Source organism: Elephas maximus, chromosome 4 (assembly GCF_024166365.1).
Source record: "Elephas maximus indicus isolate mEleMax1 chromosome 4, mEleMax1 primary haplotype, whole genome shotgun sequence".
NCBI lineage: Eukaryota > Metazoa > Chordata > Mammalia > Proboscidea > Elephantidae > Elephas > Elephas maximus.
In genome coordinates, this window is record NC_064822.1 from 36562525 (window position 1) to 36584265 (window position 21741).

At 38.0% G+C, this 21741-nt stretch overlaps 1 protein-coding gene across 1 annotated transcript in view; it reads right to left on the reverse strand.

Moving 5' to 3' along the window:
* MALRD1 (MAM and LDL receptor class A domain containing 1) overlaps positions 1 to 21741 on the reverse strand; it is a 958969-nt gene that overhangs the window by 16457 nt on the left and 920771 nt on the right. The window contains exons 37-38 of the mRNA XM_049881884.1: positions 12580 to 12662; positions 12386 to 12482 (exon numbers count right to left, since the gene is read on the reverse strand). Of these exons, the coding sequence (XP_049737841.1) occupies positions 12386 to 12482; positions 12580 to 12662 (180 nt within the window). The remainder of the gene's footprint in view (positions 1 to 12385; positions 12483 to 12579; positions 12663 to 21741) is intronic.

Below are 21741 nucleotides of genomic sequence, written 5' to 3' on the forward strand. Positions count from 1 at the left end.
GTGTATTCTATGAAGCAACTGTTTGTGTTTGATATATACTTATTGTAGCATTGAAATTATTTGCTTTTACATATGCCTCCTCTACTGCAGTATAAATTATTATTTATTCTTATATCCCCAGTGCCTAGAACATTGCTGTTGTTGATTGCCTTTGAGTTCATTCTAACTCATGGCGACTCCATGTGTGCAGAGTAGAACTGTTTTATAGGAATTTCAAGGTTGTGACCTTGGGAAAAACTTGTCAGGTCTGTCTTCTGAAGCACCTCTGGGTGAGTTCAAACTTCCAACCTTTCAGTTAGCTGTGTGCTTAACTGTTTGCGATACCCAGGGACTCTGCCTATCACATATACCAAAAAAGAAAAAAGAAACAAACCCATTGCCGTCGAGTTGTTTCCAACTCATAGTGACCCTATAGGACAGAATAGAACTGCCCCATAGACTTTCCAAGGAGCACCTGGTGGATTTGCCATAGATGTCTGCCAACAAATACATGAATGAACTGCTAAGGGTTTCTGATATATGTGCTTGTTTTTTTTTTAAAGATGAAAATAAGCCGGCATTTTAAGAGCTGTTGTCTTTCTATCCTTTAATTCATTCAAGAACTTGGAATTCCAACACAGTACAGATTGTTGAAGTTGTAGGGGTGTCCCTAGGATGCTTTTAAGAAGAAATGATGTGAAAGAAAATGGGAAAGCAGAAAAGACTCTATCAGCAGGACAACAAAGCAGTTGTTGAAGAAAAACCCAGAAACTGAACTGCTTCCTTACCCCAAGTCCCCTACCTTCTACTAACACTAATGAAATGCAACCTTTAGAATTCTCGTTCTCCAGCCAAAGGTGCTGAATGTATCCACTTGCATGCCATGGTACAGCTATATGATTTACTAATAATACACACCTCACTCGCCTTTACTACCTTCCCATCCTTCCTCATTTAAAAAGGTTACCTCTTTCAAGAAGCAACTCTTTGATGCTCCTACAGTACATTTATCTTACTCTGATTGCTTGGATATGAGGAAACAAACGCAACCTAGAAATATGTCAGGGACTGAAATGCTGTCGTCCTGCAACATATGATCTACAGCAATGTATGAACACAGAGAAGATGCTGAAAAGAGCAGTGAAGCCTGCCTTGGGGACTATCCCTGCCAAATAGTCACCTGAAGTATAATAGCAAATGGCTATCTTCAGACACATAACTGAAACATGGGCAGTTACACAGTAAGGTGGTTTTTACATAGTTTACACAAATTTTATTTCTTAGACTATTTGCAGTTTGTGTCCAATGACAAAATTTTAATATAACTTCGGGTAGTTAACAAGGAACACACACACATCCCAAATTAATCTTACATTATTCAAGGGCTGCATTCCTTACACATTGCATGTAATGTATACTTAAATAATAAGGCAATTTATTTAAACAAATATTAAATATTTAATAAAAATAGGAAATCACTGTGAAATTTATAATTTTTTTTCTCTTTGGTAAATATGAATATTACTATCTTGAAAAGAGTCCATCTATATACTCATTTGGAAATGCCTTTGATAAGAAATATAGAAAGAGCAGTAATATCCTTATAAAACTGGCAATTAGGTTGTCAGATGCCAGACTGTCTTCCAGAAACTTTAGGGCAAAGTCTGTCACACATATGGACATCCAAATGAAACAGCCCAGCGTGACTACGATACTGGGCAGACTGTGCACAGTTACTCTCTTAATCAACTTCAATTTTCTGCTTCTCAAACGCCCAGTGTTTGGATGCTCAGTTTCTTCCTGAGATTATGAATTCTTACACTTAGCAGGTACTCGATACCCCATACTTGCCTTTATTAATATTCTAGGGTTTAACTTTCTGACCATGGACTGATTTTGTGGCCCATCAAACACCCCCCAGTAATGAGTCTGCCCAGTTCTATATTGTGCTAAGGGTCATTCAGGTAGGCATTATGTGGTATTCCTTCAGGTTTGCTTCCAGTTTCTACAGAATGGAATGAAGATCAGTCAAGTGTGACACAAATTCTTCAAAAACAGCCATCAATGATATCCCAAGTTTAAAGAGCCAGCTGCAAAGTGTCTTGTATGAGTAAGTTCTAGAGCATTTAGGACAAGTAAAGTATTGCTTTGGAATATAAACTGTTCATTTGGGTCCACAATTTAAAAAAGTCCTACTGTAGACAGGCTGAGAAATTTTATTTAACAAATATTCACTGAGATGAATTCCTATGTGCTGTGTGTTTGGCACATATGTAATACAAGGATCCTTTGTCAAGATGCTTACTGTTATTGAGACATCAACCCAAAAGTCAATGTGATGAGTGAAAAACAAGCCTAAAAACAAAGTGCCTTGGAAGCCCAAAGGTAAGAATGGTTACTTGTGCCCAAAGCAATCAGGGAAGGTTTGCAGAAGACACCACTTTTGAGCTTGAACTTTGAGGAAGTCTTTCCTTTATATGTTTCATTTTAATCGTGACAGAAAAAGTAAACCTGGCATTTTCTGGAAATCTTTTCTATGCCCGTTAGACTAATAAATCCTCTATAACCACTATTAGTCTAGAAAGATGGCAGCTGGCATCATTCATTCTATGTCTTGGGCAAATTCAGCCCATAGAACTTGAATTCCAAGACTTTGATGTATTATTGCAAATCTGCAGTTCCTAGCTATGTGATTTTTCATGTGCCCTACATGTTACTTATGAAATGCCTGCCAAGTGCTAGGCAAGGTGCAGGACAAACAATTGCTGTTCCTGTTTTCCAGAGATTTATCAACTAGTATATTTACAACAAAGGAGCTCTGGTAGCACAGTGGTTAAGGCTCCACTGCTAACTGGAAGGTGGGTGGCTCAGACTTACCAGTCACTCTGCTGGAGAAAGATGTGGCAGTTTGCTTCTGTAAAGATTTACAGCCTTGGAAACACTATGGGGCAATTCTATTCTGTCCTATAGGGTTGCTATGAGTCAATTGACTTGGTGACAAAGGGTTTTGGGGTTTATAAGTACAACAACTGAGTCTCAGACATTGTTTTTAACCATCAGTCAGTTGTGTGGCCAAGCCTACTATAAAGATAGACTTGTCTAGCATTTCTCTAATTTCAAATAGTAAGTTAGGCACATTTTTTATTTTTTAAAATAAGCACTAACTCTGTGAGGAAATTCTAATGTGAAAATAAAAATAGGACAATAGTCGAATTCAAGGCACTCTATTGGCTGGAAGCCTTGCTAAATTACAACAGGGAATACTTAGGACCCGGAAGGACCAAGCAATTTCAAAGCTCAGAGAGAACTTTAAAATGATTTGGCATCTCCCATTATGTAGTAGGGAAAACGCTGGCTACAAAAAAGGCTAATTTAGGTAACACAGACACGTGTATTTTAATTTTACAGTTACAGTTTATATTAAGTGTATAATAGAAAAATATATAAACACGTCAAACCCATAATTTTATAAATAGTATTGCTTCGGGCCCACACCTCCCGCCGGCCTTGGACCCTCGGGCCCCACGGCCGCGGAACCGGGGACGAGCGGGCACGGCGGTGACGGGGCGGTGTTGGATTTTGTTTGTTTGTTTGTTTTCTCCACCCCCCGCCCCCCCCGCCGCCACTCCTTCTTTTTCTCTCTGTCTTTTTTCTTGCTTTCTTCCACCCCCCCCCCCCCTTAGGACAGGGCTAAGTATAAAAATAAAAATTAAGTCTATTTAAAATAAAAATGAATAAATAAAAATAGTAGAAAACAGAACCCATAGTCATGGCCAAAAATTATGAGAGTAGCCTGTAAATGATAGAAGTTTGGGAAAGCCTGATTTAGTAGATAAGACAATGTATACAATCAAAATAATTCTCTTTCCCATTGCCCAAACCTGTTTCCCTTCCTGGACTCTCAAACCTCAGTTACTGCCATTAAAATCCACAGTTACTGAAGTATAAAACCAAAAAATCCATTGCCATTGAGTCGATTCCAACTCACAGCAACCCTGTATTACCCTTGAATTATCTTTGACGCTTCTTTTGTGCTTTCCTCCTATATTAAGTCTGTCACCACTGCTCAGGTTCAAGCTCTCATCTAAACCTCTTGAAAAAGCTTACGTCTTCTAGACTGACAATCTCTTTCTCAATCTTTTCTAATCTATTCTCATGCTGTGTTCTTTTTCTAAAACACAGACATGATCTCCTTCTGTTTAAAACACTTTTCTGGCTGTGTCAGTTAAGACTCCATCAGGCAAAATACCTGACCTCTTAAAACTGGAAAATTTGAGGAGTGTTTGATAAAGGGACAATTTACAAAGGGGTGGCTAGAATATACAGAAAACATAAGGGACAGTGCAGTACACTGGGATGATAACATCAGGGCTATTTACCCCCCAACCCCCAGATTGGAAGGTAGGAGAAAAAGGTGGGGTTACTGAAAGTAGAAGGTGGCTGTAGTGTACATAGTGCCTCTTTAGAAGCTAGCTGCACCTGTGCTGAAGGCAGGAAGCCAGGGTTATGGATACTCAGCTTTTCTCTCTTCCCTCCCTCAAGGTGCTCTGCTTTGGCCAAACATATTTTTTTTATAACCTAATGTCAGACGACAAGGGACCCATTAATGAAGTCCACGAAGTCAGTCTCCAGATCCACCTTCTACCCTTCTCCATCCTGTTTGAGGGTGAAGGCCGGAGGGGCCATCTGGGAGGACAGACACATTTGGCCCTATTTTTTTTAATAAGTTGAAATCTCCGGGGTCAGCATTCGAAGCCCTTAACAAGCTCTCTACAGCATACTTATCTAAGAGTAATCTAATGTGTCTCCCCTCCCTTATTCTACAGCTGTGTGCCATTTTTGAGACCATGAGTTTCCACATTTTCTTTTCTTTTTTTTGAAACTCTTTTCCTCATCCCTACCTGGCTTCTTCATTCTACAAGTCTCAATACACATGCTGCATCCTCTTTGTAGCCCTCTTAATCCACCCATTCAAATTGCTGGCTGGCTCTCCCAGACATACCACCTTCAGGGAGACCCTAGCCCTGCCCGGCACAGCGCTCATTCCACTCTGGGAAAGAGGAGCTCTAACTTCACAAAATCCCTGGGCACAGAGCAGGAAGTGGAACAATTCACTGGAGGAGTAAATATGTGACTGGCTTGGGGCAAATGTTCTTTTTCCTTTGGGGCCTCTTTTATGGGCCTTTTCTATCATTGCAGGTCAAGAAAACAAGAGTGGTGATCAGGAAAAGGTATCAGAGAGCAGGCTGCTTACGCTTCTCTTTAAAACTGAAAAAAAAAAAACAAAAAAAAAAAAGAAAAGAAGAATCACACGTGGTCCAATCCGGTTTTTAAGGGGAAGACTTCCAAACCCTGCTCTTAATCCCCCCCCCCTTTTTTTTTTGGCTCCAAGTTAACACTTAGCAGGGTTGGCAGAGCATGGCCAATATAAGCACAGGGGACTGGCATTTGGGAGCTAGGTTCATGGGTCTCACGCTGTGAGAACAGCTGCACTTCTTGTGGGTGAATGCGCCTTGGAGAGAGCAAAGGTGTTGTGAGCATTGTGAGACGATTTTGGTCACTGCTGTGAACGGAATGCCAGTTTGCTAAGGATAAGTATTCATTTCTGGGAACAAGACAGACTCACTAGTGACACTCTGGCTGCAAGAGCAGCTGAATACGTGGAGGCACAGAGTAAGCAAATTTTGATTTTTCTAAAAGACAAATATTCATTGCTGGGCCTAGGTTAGGCCTATCCAGGAATCCCAACCTAAAAAGAACAGCTGAACTTCTATCTCTAAAGCTCCACATTATCACAGAAAGCTTTTGCTATATATATACACACTATACATTTTACTTGGGGACCATGGCTCCTCATTTAAGAACCCCAAACATCAAGAGCATCTGTACCTTCCATGGGGTTACAGGCAATTGGTCCAGGGTTTGGGATCCTAATCACTTCTCTTTCTTACCAGAAATATAAATAACAATTATTCTCTTGATCATTCTTTCTTTCCATTTTACCCCCATAGTACTTTGGTTTCCATTTTTATCATTACACACTCATCATAGTCAAACTTACATTATAATTGAGTATGAGTCAAGAAGCATGGGTATCGAATTACATATCTTTGTGGCCCTCTCAAGACTAGTACATAGTAAATCAATACATTTTTGTGGAACTGAATTATGAGATTTGTCCAAGATCACATTCAGATCTTATAATTTCCTACTCAGCAATCTTTCTACTGTAACACAGGCTTGCTTATAGTTCTGTGGAATTATTTAGAAACTTTCCCAAACCAAACTTTCCAAATATTTTTCACATACAACACATAGATATATCTTATTTCTCAGTATAGCTACATAAGATATTTATTCATTTTTAACTTTGTTAGTTTATTTATCAAATTAACACAATCTTTCATGAGCAAGTGACATGCTGCAGGGTAATAAACAGTTATTTATTAGCATTTTTTCTCTAGACAAAGATGAAATAGTCTAAAATAGAAAAGCAGTGGTTATAATGCTGCTTCAGGTAAGATAAAAACAAATGGTCCACGATTTATTTGTACCTTTTAATCTTGATTTCTAGGTGAACATTTGATTATCACATCTAATTTCTATTACTACAAACAACACTAGAAGGCTGCCATAGTTGCTGCTTCCTCTAAAATGTCATGAATAAAAGTTGGGTGGATTTTAGACCGTGAAAGCAGGTGTAGTGGGTACTTTTCAGATACCTTTCACAATGACCCCTTTCTCAGCCCCTCTCCACCTTTAGGTTCCTTGGTAAGGGCACCCTGCAGCCATGTTTGGAGTATGTGACCCAGCCCACAGCTGGTTTGACCAGAAATGGGATCTTGACCCAAACCAGGTTAATTGGAGGTTTTCCTCTGGAATACAGAATTGGGACAAAAAGAAACAGATATAGTCTCTCCACGTGTCTGGAGAGATAATAAGCAACTAACATCATTCTCTAGTAGGCTTTTTTTCATGTGGACAGGTAGTAGAGGAAGTATAGCTGCAGAGAGAGAATAACAAAACAGACCAGCAAAAAGAAGCATAGATGAGAGGCAAAAAGAGAATTCTGATGGGTCCAGGCCTTCCTGAGGCCTGACCTCATTCATTACTGTCCTTGAGCTTTATAAAATGATCTGGGACTTTATACAAAATTCTTTAGATTGATTAAGCAAAGCTTGAGTTGTTTTCTTTCCCCTGCGATCAAAACGTCTTCACTAACACATTAGGTGGCAAGTAGCTAACTGAAGGGTCACAAAATGTATAATAAAACCCAGGAAGCCAAATTTCTAAAAACAACGTCAAGAGGCTTGTTCCTGCGTTTAGCATTGTCTGAGGGTACAGTGCTCCATCCTATGTTTTTTAAAAAATTAATAAAACATCCTTTTTTTTTTCTTTCAGGTCACTGAAGGGCCTCTTACGTACAGAATCTTTTTACAAAATCTAATGGAAAATCTCAAGGTTAAGGTTTATTGACGGCAGGTTATGTATTTCCTGCTTCTTTAATTCCTTTGTATCTCAAAGTTTGGGCATTATTTTCAAGGTGAGCTACTGTTACTTCATGTAATAGTCTCTTGTCCAAATATTCTAACTTGCTTTAGGACTGAAATTATTTCATGCAAAAGATTTTTTTTTTTTCCTGAAATTTGATGTGCAACGTCTTCACTTGAATATAATGAAGGCACTTAAACAGTGTTTTTGCCACGCGGAGAAGAATAGATGATCCTCAATAAATTATAGGTAATATTCACTAGTCATTCATTGGGTACAATGTTAGACACTGGGGGGTATACAGGTGGAAGCTGAACATATGAAAGCCGAGTCACAACACTATATAATAAGTGCTGCAGCAGTATTGTGCACGGAGGACAGTGTTTTGAGAACCCAGTGACTAACACTGACTGGATGTCAGGAAATGTTTGCGTGATGTCAAAAACATATGGCGGGGGATAGCCCTGCTGGGACAAAGGTGTGAAAAACCACGTGCTGTGGGGAGAACGGTGAGAGGTTTCCCAAACATAGGGTGTGGAAGGGTGGGAATGGTGAAAAATTAAACCTGAGAGCAGCGTGGTGTGGTGCAGTGGTCTTTGAACATTTTCACTTGAGTACTCCCTAAAAAAATTGTGAAAAACTATGTATCTCCTTTTATATTTTTAAGTCAATATTTAAAATCTTTATTATAAGTTTAGTAGTTGTAAAGGATATAACTTATGGAATATTTTACATTGCACAGCTACTTTAAATATATTTTCATGAACCCTTGAAGATGCAAATTTAGCAAATTAAAATTATGGAAAATGTCTGCCATCTAACCTAAATGACAAAGCCAGTCCTACTATCTATCTATCCAATCAGCCAAATCAGACTTGCTTTTTCTCCCCGGTAAAAGACTTCATTGTTCAACTCAAACATATATTAAATCATGTCCCTGTGACAATGACTTCAGTTAATTGTGATTCCTAATTCTTTTTTTTTTTTTTTTTTAATTCTAAGGAGGAGTTGGGGGAAGATTTGCTAAGAATCTATCTCTCTTTCCCCTTTCCATGTATAAGCTCAAATCTTTTCTCTTGGTACTGTAAGTTTCTTTTTTAGGGAGGCTGCATTCACAGATTCTCCCTCCATTTCTCCCCCACGTCATATTTTACTTTCCGAGGTTATTTATTTTAGTAAGAGTCAGGATAGTTTCCAGGTAAAGGGAAAGAGAATTGACAAAGAGGATCTCCTTCTCTCTTCAGTCTCGCCGATAGAGAACATATTCATTTGCCCCCAGTGCAAGGTGTGGAATGAGTGACTGAGTGACTGAGAATACAGCCTGTGTGATATTTGATTTGGGCAGTAATGGAGAATTAAACCTTTATTTTTGAGATTTTGGAAATCAGAAGAGAAGGAACCAAGGAAAGGGAAGAAGGCAGAGAGGTAAATCAGAGGATTAGAAACAGGGATTTTCACAGGGAACCTCATCCCACATCTGTTAGGGTTGGTGGTGTTAGGTGCTGTCAAGGCGATTCCAACTCATAGCCACCCTATGTATAACAAAATGAAACACTGCCTGGGCCTGTGCCACCCTCAAAATTGTTGTTATGCTTGAGCCTATTGTTGCAGCCACTGTGTCAATTCGTCTCTTCGAGGGTCTTTTGTTCACCGACCCTCTATTTTACGCAGCATAATGGCCTTCTTTGGGGACTGGTTCCTCCTGATAATGTCCAAACTATGTGAAATGAAGTCTCACCATCCTTGCTTCTAAGGAGCCTTCTGGCTGTACTTCTTCCAAGAGAGATCTGTTCATTCTTCTGGCAGCCCATGCTATAGTTAATATTCTTCGCCAGCACCATAATTCAAAGTCATCAATTCTTCGGTCTTCCTTATTCATTTAATGAATCTGTTAGTAGAGGCTAAGACTTGGACAATTGATTGAGGTCTCCTAAGTAGGTGGTTTATAAACATGAAAATGCTTCTGTTTTTGCAATTACTATTTCCTTTCATCAACACCCTCCCCCCTCCACTTCCTGGTCCAATTCACATATCTTGGGCAAATGTCATAACTTTCTGATCACTTTTAATGATTAAAACATAGTCCAATACACTTTAAAGCTTCTACTTAATATCTGGAAACCCTGGTGACATAGTGGTTAGCTAACCAAAACGTCAACAGTTCAAATCCACCAGGCGCTCCTTGGAAACTCTATGGGGCAGTTCTACTCCGCCCTATATGGTCACTATGAGTTGGAATCGACTCAACGGCAGCGAGTTTGGTTGTTTTTTACTGTGATTCTTTTAAGTTCAGGTGGTACAAGATGTCATCCATTTTCAGAAAAATAGACCAAAAATTGTCTTTATGCCTGTCTGCAAAGGACACATGTGTCACACACTCCTAAGAACTTTTTCTCTGCACTCTGCTCTGATGCAGCACCAAGAAGCATCTAGTCTAGGAGTGAACTGTCAATCTCCCTTTTTTGTAGGCACCACCAATCTTAACTATTGAGTCTCTTGGAGCCCTTCCATCATTTGGCTTTGAGTAGCTTTTCCACTTTTCAACTAGAAAAAGAGGTCAAAATTTCTCACTATAAGTACTAAACTATGAAAAAGATGTTGACTTCAAAAATCTCTTTTGTCTTTTTGGTTTTCTCTTTATGTAGACTAGAGAGATGAAAGATTGGGTAATTGCAATCAAAATGGTTCTGCTTCCTTTTAGTAAGTCTTAGATGTTGTATCTGACCTCAATTACTGGTAGTCTTTGGCAGTTCATTAAAATGCATGGCTCTTATTTGAGGGATAGAGCCAATTTCATTCAATTTCCTGTGACACTTGTGCAAGAGGGGTTGTTATTGTCAGATCAGACAGTGTTTTACTACAATGATAAAAAATAGTATATCTAAGTTTTACATCTCAAATAATGAAGTTATCTTTTATTCCTGAGGCCTTAAAGGTGAATACCAGGATATGGAAATGATGGGCATTAATATCTAATATGTTAATGTTACAGTATCTAGGAAAAAATCCAGATGTTGAAGTGTAACAAATGGTTGAAAACATGTTATAGATCTAGAGCTTAATAAGGAATTTCAGTAAGAAAGAGATTATTTGAAGCCATTGACATACAGATGGCACTGGGAACCTTGAAAATGAATGACATTTCTCATGAAAAGTGGGTAGAGTGGAAAGGAAGCAAACATAGAAGCAAACTCTGGGGTATACCAGTAAGAAATGGGAAGAAGGAGAGAATGAAGAAGCTAAAAGAAAAAAAATGGCAGAGGAGAAAGAAGGAAGTTGAAGAGAAGATGGGTAAAGGGAAAGGGAAGGAGAAAATGGAAATAAAGTTTAGCAAAGAAAGTGAGGAATAAAGATTAAGGGAAAGTATACAAGTGAAGAAGAATGACAGATACAGAAGAGAGAAGAAAGAAGGGAGAGGTGGCTCTGTCAGGCTGTACCATTATGCCACCAACGTTTGCCTGAAATGTCTCTTGGTAGCCCTAGAGGTACAGCTTGTCCAACATGAATCTAATAAAGGTGTGAAATTCAGAATTCTTTCTGAGTGCTCTCTCTGGTTTTGTTAATGTAGTAGCTTGCTCATATATATCTAGTATACAACCATTATGCCAGTTAGTGGCTCATGTATCTGTTCCACTAGATTACAACTTCTTTAAGTAGGAGCTTCTCCTGATTCACATTTGTACCCACATTGTCCGGCATATTGTGACACATAAAAATAATTGAGGACTTGAGGAATTAGGTAAGAACTTAATAGAAATAGATGAAAAATGTCATATCTTTTTTTAAGGAACACCATAATAATTTGGCCTTGATTAATGACATCAGGATTGGTGCCTACTAATTAACATGATTTAAGGCCGAGGATTTGAGAATTCAAGTGGGATATACAAGTTGACACCAAGGAAAGTGAGGAGTTATCCATTTTTCTGTGATACATTGGTATTGCAGCAGACCGAAATCTCTGACCACAGATGCAGGCATGCAAGGAATAATGAGCCAGACACAAAAGTTACATATTGTATGACTCCATTTATATGAAATATCAAGGAAGAGAGGAGATTGGTGGTTGCCAGAGGCTGGGGGAAGGAGGAATGGGGAGTAACTCCTTAATGTGTATGGGATTTCCTTTTGAGGTGATGAAAATGTTTTGGAAATAGATAGAAGTGGTGGTTGCCCAACATTGTGAATGCACTAGATGCCATTGAATTATTCATTTTAAAATCGTTAATTTTATGTTATGTGAATCTTACCTCATTAAAATAAGAGATAACACATTTCTTTAATTTTTGAAATTTCAATTAAACCTTATTCTGAAACTTGGAAAAGTCAATAATTTTCAATATTGGGGTAACCATTGTCCCACATGGGGCTGTAGGAAGCTCCTCGGGTCTTAAATGGTAGTGTAGATTGTAAGGTCCTCTGAGTGACCCATGGGCCTATCCTGCAGAGTTTCTTCAGGAACAGTAGCTGTTCGCCTGTTCTGTGCCTTGCACAAGACAAGTCTTTGGCTTCCAGCACTGGTGACTAGAGTTTGCCTTCGGTGGGCAAGCCAAGAAAGCTTCTCCTTTGAGGATCTGCTACCTTCCCTAGGTACCACCAGAACAGGGTGTATCTATCCCCTCTTCTCTGTGTAGTCTGTAGAGAACGCCATGTTCTGTTTTTGGCATCACCAAAAATGCTCCTAACGTAACCTTAAAAGTAAACTTAAGGCTATTTACTAAACAAAAAAAAAAAAAAAAAGAGTGATTATCCTTAGGGGGCCATGCTTTCTGCCCAGAAAAATAAATCCATAAACTATGGAAATACTAACACTTCCTGCACGTCATATGGGGTGAAAGGAGATAGAGCAAATACAATGTCTCATAAATCGTTCTGCTACGGTTAATTTTATCCTGCAATTAAAGGCACCACTTACCTTATTGGTAGTTTTCTATTTGCCAGAAAACACAAGACAGCAACTGTAATATGAGTTATCAGGAAAGCCAGTCCAATACCCAGGAGAGTCCAGATACCTGGAATTTCAAGCCAATGAAACAGATAAATTTGCAGTGAAAAATTAAAAATAGAGAAGCAGAATCAAGCGATTTGTTTAGCCATAATGCTACCTACCATTCTGCATGGATGTGAAGTCTGCAGGAGGAGGCAGCTCAGATTTGATGTGACAACGATTTCCTTTCCATCCTTGTCCACAACTGGAAATGAGAGAAAATGTGAGAGTTAAGGTAAAAAAAAAAAAAAACCTGGAAAGATCTTTTAACAGGTCTGTCATGGAATAAAATGATGTAGGTCACTAAACATCGAGACACCAGGCATGTGGGAATCTTTGATAAGAAACCAAAAATGTTAAACCAAATCACAGTTAAATTTTATTATTTCAAGAGTTTTATGAAAGATGACATTTTTCTCAATATTTATCCCCTTATTGACTTTTAGTATCTATAAGGTCAGACTTGGTTTCCACATGCTTCTTTCTTGTTTTCAGAGATTGACTTGTTTTTCACCAATGTTCAATATTAAACTACTTTTGTCATCATTTATCTCAAACCCAAAAGTTAGCACATTTTCCAGTAGTGAACAATTTAAGTTCTTTCAGATACCAATAGAGCATATTCAGATTATAGGTGAACACAAATGTAAATCAGAGAGTGCATTTTTGTTTTCATGACAAAGGGGTGATCCTTCAAGTGCATAAATTTGGAATTAGGCTAATAAAGTCATTGGTCTATCCCTGCTAGTATTCCATTACCGTGGCTTCATTTAGGGGCACTCATGATGGAACTTATAATACTGTAATGCAACTCTCCTTTGACATGGATGGCCTTCAGAAAGTTCATAATGGAGACTAGCTTGTGCCTCTAAAGGAATTGAGCCTCTAAGCAGAAAACATGTCAGAATTGTCCTAGTAGAACGTGTTTGCATATGGGTGTGAAAGCCTATGTGCACATGCTTGTTTACCAGAAATAACAGGATAGATATTAATAAGGGCTTAGTTGAATTTCTTGTCAAATTCATGGTACATACTTAAAAAATAGGATTAAAAAGTAGCTTTTAAATGTGTGTGTTTGAAAGCTGGGCAATACTTCTTCATCACACAGTAATTACATTATTTCTCAATACCTCTTTTAAATTTGAAAATTTGAATGCTCAATATCAATTCCTTCAAAAAATATTCTTAAAATATAAAAAGTTTAGCGGTTCAAGGAAGTCTATAAAAATGTCTTCCTTTCCTTAAATGGAAACCCTAGTGGTGCAGTGGTTAAGTGTTACGGCTGCTAAGCAAAGGGTTGGCAGTTCAAATCTGCCAGGCGCTCCTTGGAAACTCTATGGGGCAGCTCTACTCTGTCCTGTAGGGTCGCTATGAGTTGTAATCGACTTGACGGCACTGAGTTTGAGTTTTTTCCCTAAGTAAATATTCTTTTTTAAAAAAGTAGAATATTTGACATCTGATTGTTTTGAAGTCTCTGAAATTCAAATGAAAATATATTAGAATTGTTGAAAGTTGGAGTATTTGTTTTTAACTCTCATGACTCCTCAGGTTTATTCCTTGTGGGTCCTCATTTGATAGTGTGAATCCTACTTGCAAATCTTTCACATGTGTGCAGAATTGGTCTGGCCTAGAATTGGGACATTTTTTTCATTCTGGATTAACTGCGTTCCTGTAGATTCTGAAACTATTTCATTGGCCTCAAGGCTACTGTAATCTTCACCTTAGGCAAAATGTAGGCATTTATTAAGATAAATTCCAGAGGAAAGTAACTTGGAATACCAGTTGAAAAGTAATGGGGAAAATCCCAAACCATATGGAGAAATAATGAGAGTTTATCTATCTATGAAACAGTGATGAGCAAGCAAAATATTCAGTGAACCTTTCTTTTGATAGTTCCTTACAGACATCAAATAGATGAAAATTTTTATATTAATCTTGCAGAAAATAGTTGGTAAAGATAATGTGGAAAAAAAAGGAAAAGTTGCTAAAGACAGAAAAACTTATTTTTTAAAATGTACATGTAAAAATAATAGGAAATAACCTTCTAGTAGGTACATAAATACATATCCCTTTTTCTTAATCAACAGAACAACTATATTATTAAATAGAACAAAATAGTGTAATCCTATCAGCTAATATCAGGAAAATAATAGGGAGGAAATTACTTTAAGAGTATAAATTAGGTCAAATTATGCTGAATTTTTGTCACTTTGGCCAAAGAAGTTTTGAATTTAAAAAAGTATGAATGAAATTTTGAGTTAGATATCTATACTATAAAATCTTTCAGAGTAGTTGATTATTTTAGAGGAAATTATGTACACTACTCCAGAGACCACTTAATTAAATTTTGTGTGTCCGTCTGCCATCTTGAAACAAAACGTTTTTTATACATGTTTTCAAAAGGGCTTCTTCCCTGTAAATTTTAATAGATTTCAATGAAATTTGATATGTAAGTTGAGATTGCCAAGTTTTTAAATTATACTCAGAAATCTGTGATTAAAAAATTTATTAATAAATTCTAGTCAATTAGTCTTCCACATAAATGAATAAATTGTTACCTTGAAGTAAACACTGAACTCTCCTAACCAAACTGGTTCCCATTCATCACTTCCATCTCCAGATTTTTCCTTTTAAACATTTTCACTTAATATTTATCAAGTTAAAAGGTAATGCATGCTTGAAAGAACAAGCAAATTATGTACAAATGCATACTGAAATACTATCCTTCATTCCCGTACGCAAGGTCATACCCCTGAGGTAAACAATGTAAACAGTCGAGTATGTTTCCATCTTCTTCCTTTCTTTTCATCATTTCATAGAACAGTTTCAACACACATACACACTGAAACACACACACACACAGAAGTATGTATGTATGTACGTATGGCTTTTGTGTGGTATTTACATTTCTTGGCAACTTCCTTTTTCTCTAAAAGCATCATGGACTTCCTAAAGGTTAGTTGCCTGTACAACCTATGCAGAAAATATAATTTTTGGAAATTAGCATATCATATATACTTTTTGCTTAGTTCTTTTTTTTTTTCCTTATCCCTTCTTCCTCCTTCTCCTTCCTGCACCTCCAGGTTACCCATGTTAGCAATGTAATATGTATTCTTTCATTTTTTTCCCATATAATTGTTCATATTTCAACAAATTATCTACTTTCATCTATGTTTTTCTGACTCTTTTAAAATTTAAATCAGTTAAGCAATTACCAAACAACAACGACAAAAAAACCCATTGCTGTCAAGTCAATTCTGACTCATAGCGACCCTATAAGACGGAGTAGAACCGCCCCATAGGGTTTCCAAGGAGCAGCTGGTGGATTCGAACTGCTGACCTTTTGGTTAGCAGCAATAGCTCTTAACCACTGAGCCACTAGGGCTCCATGCCCAGAACATTGTTAGCACTATATTAAGTTTGGTGAATAAGATTCACATAAGAAATGAAAAGTAAGAATGCAAAAGGGATAATGCAAGGATTCGCTTTTTAGTAGTATGTTGGGTGATTTTTATAGTTGGTGAGGGTGAAGGGTAAAGGCTCTTGTGGAGAGAAGTAGCATAGGATAAGGGAGTCAGATATGGGGTGGCATTCAGTGTGCTCAGCTAGGCAGATGTCAACCAGAGAAGACCAGTCCAAGTGAAGCATTCTAGAGGTACTGCTGTAAGAAGCTGGGTGATTGGTAGAGATGGCTGGGTGTGGGGTGTCATGTAATTATCTGAGGCCAGGAGTGGGGTACCTAAAAGAATAGGGCAATTAGATTAACCTTATTAACTTGACAATTCAGGAGTAGAATGGCCCTTTCTTGGTAATCTCTTAGCTAATTTATGACTAAATAAGGCTGAATGCAAAAAGTGATTTTACATCTTGAGCAATCCAAAAGGATCCAGAAAGGCAACAGACATTATATAATATTTATGCTAAGAGTTAGATATGTTGTTGTTGTTGTTACCTGCCATCAGGTCGGTTCCACTCATAGCGACCGCATATACCACAGAATGAAACACTGCCCAGTACTGCACCATGCCCACAATCATTGTTATGCTTGAGCCTCTTGGTGCAGTCACTGTGTCAATCCATCTCGTTAAGGGTCTTCCTCTTTTCTGCTGACCCTGTACTTTACCAAGCATGATGTGCTTTTCCAGGGACTGATCCCTCCTGACAACATGTCCAAAGTATATAAGATGCAGTCTCGCCATCCTTGCTTCTAAGGAGCATTCTGGTTGTACTTCTTCCATGATAGATTTGTTTGTTCTTTTGGCAGTCCATGGTATATTCAACATTCTTGTCCAACACCACAATTCAAAGGCATAAATTTTTCTTTGGTCCTCCTTATTCACTGTCCAGCTTTCACATGCATATGATGTGACTGAAAATACCATAGCTTGGGTCAGGTGCACCGTAGTGACCTCTTTGCTTTTCAACACTTTACAGAGGTCCTTTGCAGCAGATTTGCCCAATGCTTCCAGCGCTGCATCCATTTGATGAAACACCTCAATTGATATTCCATCAGTTCCCGGAGCCTTGTTTTTCATCAATGTCTTCAGTGTAGCTTGGACTTCTTCCTTCAATACCATCAGTTCCTGATCATATGCTACCTCTTGAGATGGTTTAATGTCAACTAATTCTTTTTGGTGTAATGACTCTGTGTATTCCTTCCATCTTCCATGCCATTTAATATTATCCCCATAGAATCTTTCACTACTGTGACTCGAGACTTGATTTTTTTCTTCAGTTCTTTCAGCATGAGAAAGGATGAGTGTGTACTTCCCTTTTACTTTTCTATCTCTAGCTCTTTGCACATGTTATTATAATACTTTGTCTTTTCAAGCCACCTTTTGAAATCTTCAGTTCTTTTAGGCATACCATTCTAAATTAGAAATATTGTTTGATTTGTTTTGAGGTAGAGACAAAAGAAATATTAGATGTGATATAATTATTTTGGTGGTGCAGTGATTAAGTGCTGGATGCAGTAGTTAAGCATTCGGCTACTAACCAAAATGTTGGCAATTCAAACCCACTTGCCGCTCCTTGGAACCCCTATCTATGGGGCAGTTCTACTCTGTCCTACAGGGTCGCTATGAGTCGGAATCAACTTGACGGCAATGGGTTTGGTCTGGTTTGGTTTTGGCTATCCAAAAGTTGGAGGTTCGAATTCCCCAGCTGCTCTACAGGAGAAAGATATGATAGTCTGCTTCCATAAAAACTATAGTCTTGGAAACCCTACGGGACAGTTTTACTCTGCCCTGTAGGGTTGCTATGAGTCGCAATTCACTTGACAGCAATGGGATTTTGTGTTTCCATAGATAGCCACTAAAATTAGTTTAATTAATAAAATTAGCTACCAAGTTTAAAGAAAGGGAAAAAAATCACTTGCTTTTATTCAGAAAGCACCCATCAGCAAAGCACGTATAGGAGTGTCTGATTTATTTTGAGCTTTTATGGAGCTCTGTGTTTTACCGCATATTTCATATACCTAATGAGTATAAAGGATTCCCTGGGAGGTAAAAATGGTTAAGTGCTGGAGTACTAACTGAAAGGTTGAAGGTTCAAACCCACCATGAGACACCTCAAAAGTAAGGCCTGGAGATTTGCTTCCAAAAGGTCACAGCCTTGATGACCCTTTGAAGTGTGTTTCTTCTCTCTACATATGAGGTCACCACGAATAGGAATTGGCTTGCTGGCAACCAACAACAACAAAAAAAAAACTATGAATATAAGTCTAACATTGGAGCATTTTGGCCTTATTTTTTGAATAATAGTAGTTCAAACTATTACCAGATTATTGTGCATGTTGTGCTTGGCTTCCCCAGACTCATTCCACTACTCATCCTTGTTCCTTTTCTTCCACCAAATTGTACAGTATTTCTATGGTTGGGATTGAATCTCAATCCTATCTCTAGGGTCATCCCATTCTCCTTGCTGCATGTTTGCTCAGACCAAGCTTATCACCACATGACATTCCTAATTAACAGTGATAGACATGGGCACACATTTGTTCAGTAAGAATTTTGTCACCACGGATACATTTTGAAGGCTATTTCTAGTAAGAATCATCCTTTCCCCAACTCTAATATGAAAGAAGCATGTGATCCTTTTAAGTTCAATAGCCCTGTCACTACCATTGTGCTACAAAAGCCAACTTGAGAATAAAACCAAGTAATTGGAAGACAGAACCTAAGAAATAATTGAGAAATGGAGGAACAGACTGTCTTGGTCATCTAGTGCTGCTATAACAGAAGTACCACAAATGGATGGCTTTAATAAAGAGTTTATTCTCTCACAGTCAAGTAGGCTACAAGTCCAAATTCAGGGCATCAGCTCCAGGGGACGGCTTTCTCTCTCTGTCAGCTCTGGAGGAGGGTCCTTGTGATGCATCAGTCTTCCCTTGGTCTGGGAACTTCTCAGTGCAGGAACCTCAGGTCCAAAGGACAGGCTCTGCTCCCAGCACTGCTTTCTTGGTGGTATGAGTTCCCCATCTCTGCTTATCTCTTGAGAGATAAAAGGTGGCAGAAGCCACACCTTAGGGAAACCCCCTTCATATTGGATCAGAGATGTGACCTGGTAAGGGTGTTACAATCCCACCCTAATCATCTTTAACATAAAATTACAACCATGAAATGGAGGACAACCACACAATACTGGGAATCATGGCCTAACCAAGTTAATAAACACATTTTTTGGGGAACATAATTCAATCCATGACACAGACTTAATGGCATTGCAAACTTCTTGATCAGTTCAAGTTCTGAGGCTGCTTTGCATTAGACTTTTTAATTACATGAGTCAATGAATTATCATTTAAGCCAGCTTGATTTGGGTCTTCTATTATTAGAGAACACATGTACAAAATCTTTAGCTCTTGCATTTTTCTACATGAAATCCTCCTAATTAAATCAACAATCTCATATTCATCAGATATTTATTCAATGTCTCCTATGTACAAGGTACTCTACTAGATACATAGAGGATATAAAGATGAACAGGACATGGTTGAAGATTTGTAGGAACATAAACTTAAAGAGGAAATTAAAAACCACATTTAAAAACAAGAGAGAAAATAGAAAATGAAATATAAGAATGATACAGAAAAGTGCTGAAAGAGAGAATGAAATAATTGCTTCAAGAATGTATATTTTTCCACACCCAAAAAGTAAAAATTTTGCAATGCCATCTGGATGGACATTTATGGAACATGTGATTATTAAAGTTATAATAAAGTGTTTATATATATATATACACACACATATATATGCATATATTATATGTTTCACAGAAATTGGTCATCCAAGGATTTAGAAATTATGTATAAAGGATGGGATTTAGAAAGATAAGTCCAAATATAAGTTGTTAGTGGTATCTTAAACTAAGCTTTAGATTTCTTTACAGTGGTATATATTTTTTTCAGCCTTAATTATTGTTTAATCTTGTTGTTTAGGAGACTATAGAAAGGAAGTCCCTTCAGAAGCAGCAAGCATTTTGAATATATTCCAGAACAGATTTATAGTTTAGCATTAAACTGTAAATAATTAATTAGCAGGTAGACTTGCTTTTCTTTTTTTTTTTAGTCCTCAAAATTTATATTTTATTGCTTACCATATTTATTCAATAAAGTTCATTTATTTAACAAATTTTTAGCTATGTACTCTATGCCAAGCACTAGAAATATAGTTCCCCTTATTCTCATTTTTTTTTATTATTAACTTTTATTGAGCTTCAAGTGGACGTTTACAAATCAAGTCAGTCTGTCACATATAAGTTAATATACATCTTACTTCTTACTCTCACTTGCTCTCCCCCTAATGAGTCAGCCCTTCCAGTCTCTCCTTTTGTGAAAACTTTGCCAGCCTCCAACTCTCTCTATCCTCCCATCCTCCCTCCAGACAGGAGATGTCAACACAATCTCAAGTGTCCACCTGATATAATTAGCTCACTCTTCATCAGCATCTCTCTCCCACCCACTGTCCAGTCCCTTTCGTGTCTGATGAGTTGTCTTCGGGGATGGTTCCCGTCCTGTGCCAACAGAAGGTTTGGGGACCATGACCGCCGGGATTCCTCCAGTCACAGCCAGACCATTAAGTATTGCTTTTCTTTTTATTAGGCACATTTTACAGCATTATGACTATTAAATTCGTGTATATTATTTGGTTGATAGGAGCTAGCATCACTCTACCTTTACATTCTATGCTTGTTGTTGTTGTTGTTAGGTGCCATTGAGTTGGTTCCAACTCATAGCAACCCTATGCACAACAGAATGAAACACTGCCAGATCCTGCGCCATCCTCACAATTGTTGCTATGCTTGACCCCATTGTTGCAGCCACTGTCTCAATCATCTCATTGAGGGTCTTTCTCTTTTTTGCTGACCCTGTGCTTTACCAAGCATGATGTCCTTCTCCAGGGACTTATCCCTCCTGTTAATACATCCAAAGAATGTGAGACATAGTCTCGCCATCCTTGCTTCTAAGGAGCATTCTGGTTGTACTTCTTCTGAGACAGATTTGTTTTTTTGGCAATCCATGGTATATTCAATATTCTTCGCCGACACCACAATTCAAAGGAGTCAATTCTTCTTTTGTCTTTCTTATCCATTGTCCAGCTTTTGAGTGCATATAATGCAATTGAAAACACCATGGCTTGTGTCAGGCACACCTTAGTCCTCAAGGTGACACCTTGGCTTTTTAACACTTTGAAGAGGTCTTTTTGCAGCCGATTTGCCCAACGCAATGTGTCTTTTGATTTCTTGACTGCTGCATCCATGGGTGTTGAGTGTGGATTCAAGTAAAGTGAAATCCTCGACAACCTCAATCTTTTCCATGCTGAGAAAGCTATAATATATAAATCCTAATAGAAACTATTTATCAAGCACCTGTTATGTGCTGGACAATATTCTCAGTGCTTTAATTTGTTATTGGTAATATTCACCACAATGTTACAAGACAGGAATTATTTCCCCATCTCATAGCTTAGGAAATAAAGGCACAGAGATGTCCAGCTATAAGTTACTGTTTCGATCGTGAGATTTTAAATGGATGTCTTTGACTCCTCAAGCCATTCACTATTTGTTACACAATTTTGGGTCCCCTAGTTTTTCTGAAGTTGGAATATAGTTGTATTAATGGCAGTTAAGTTTACTATTTTTGTCTTTTAGGAGAGCAACAGTAGGAGAAATTTCTGGTCCTAATGGTTGGAAAATGTCCATTTATCGCATTATGCCTGGCCCTGCAACACCTCTAAGTTTAGCAGATGTGATGCTGGGGGAAAAGAGTATAATGAAGTCAGGGC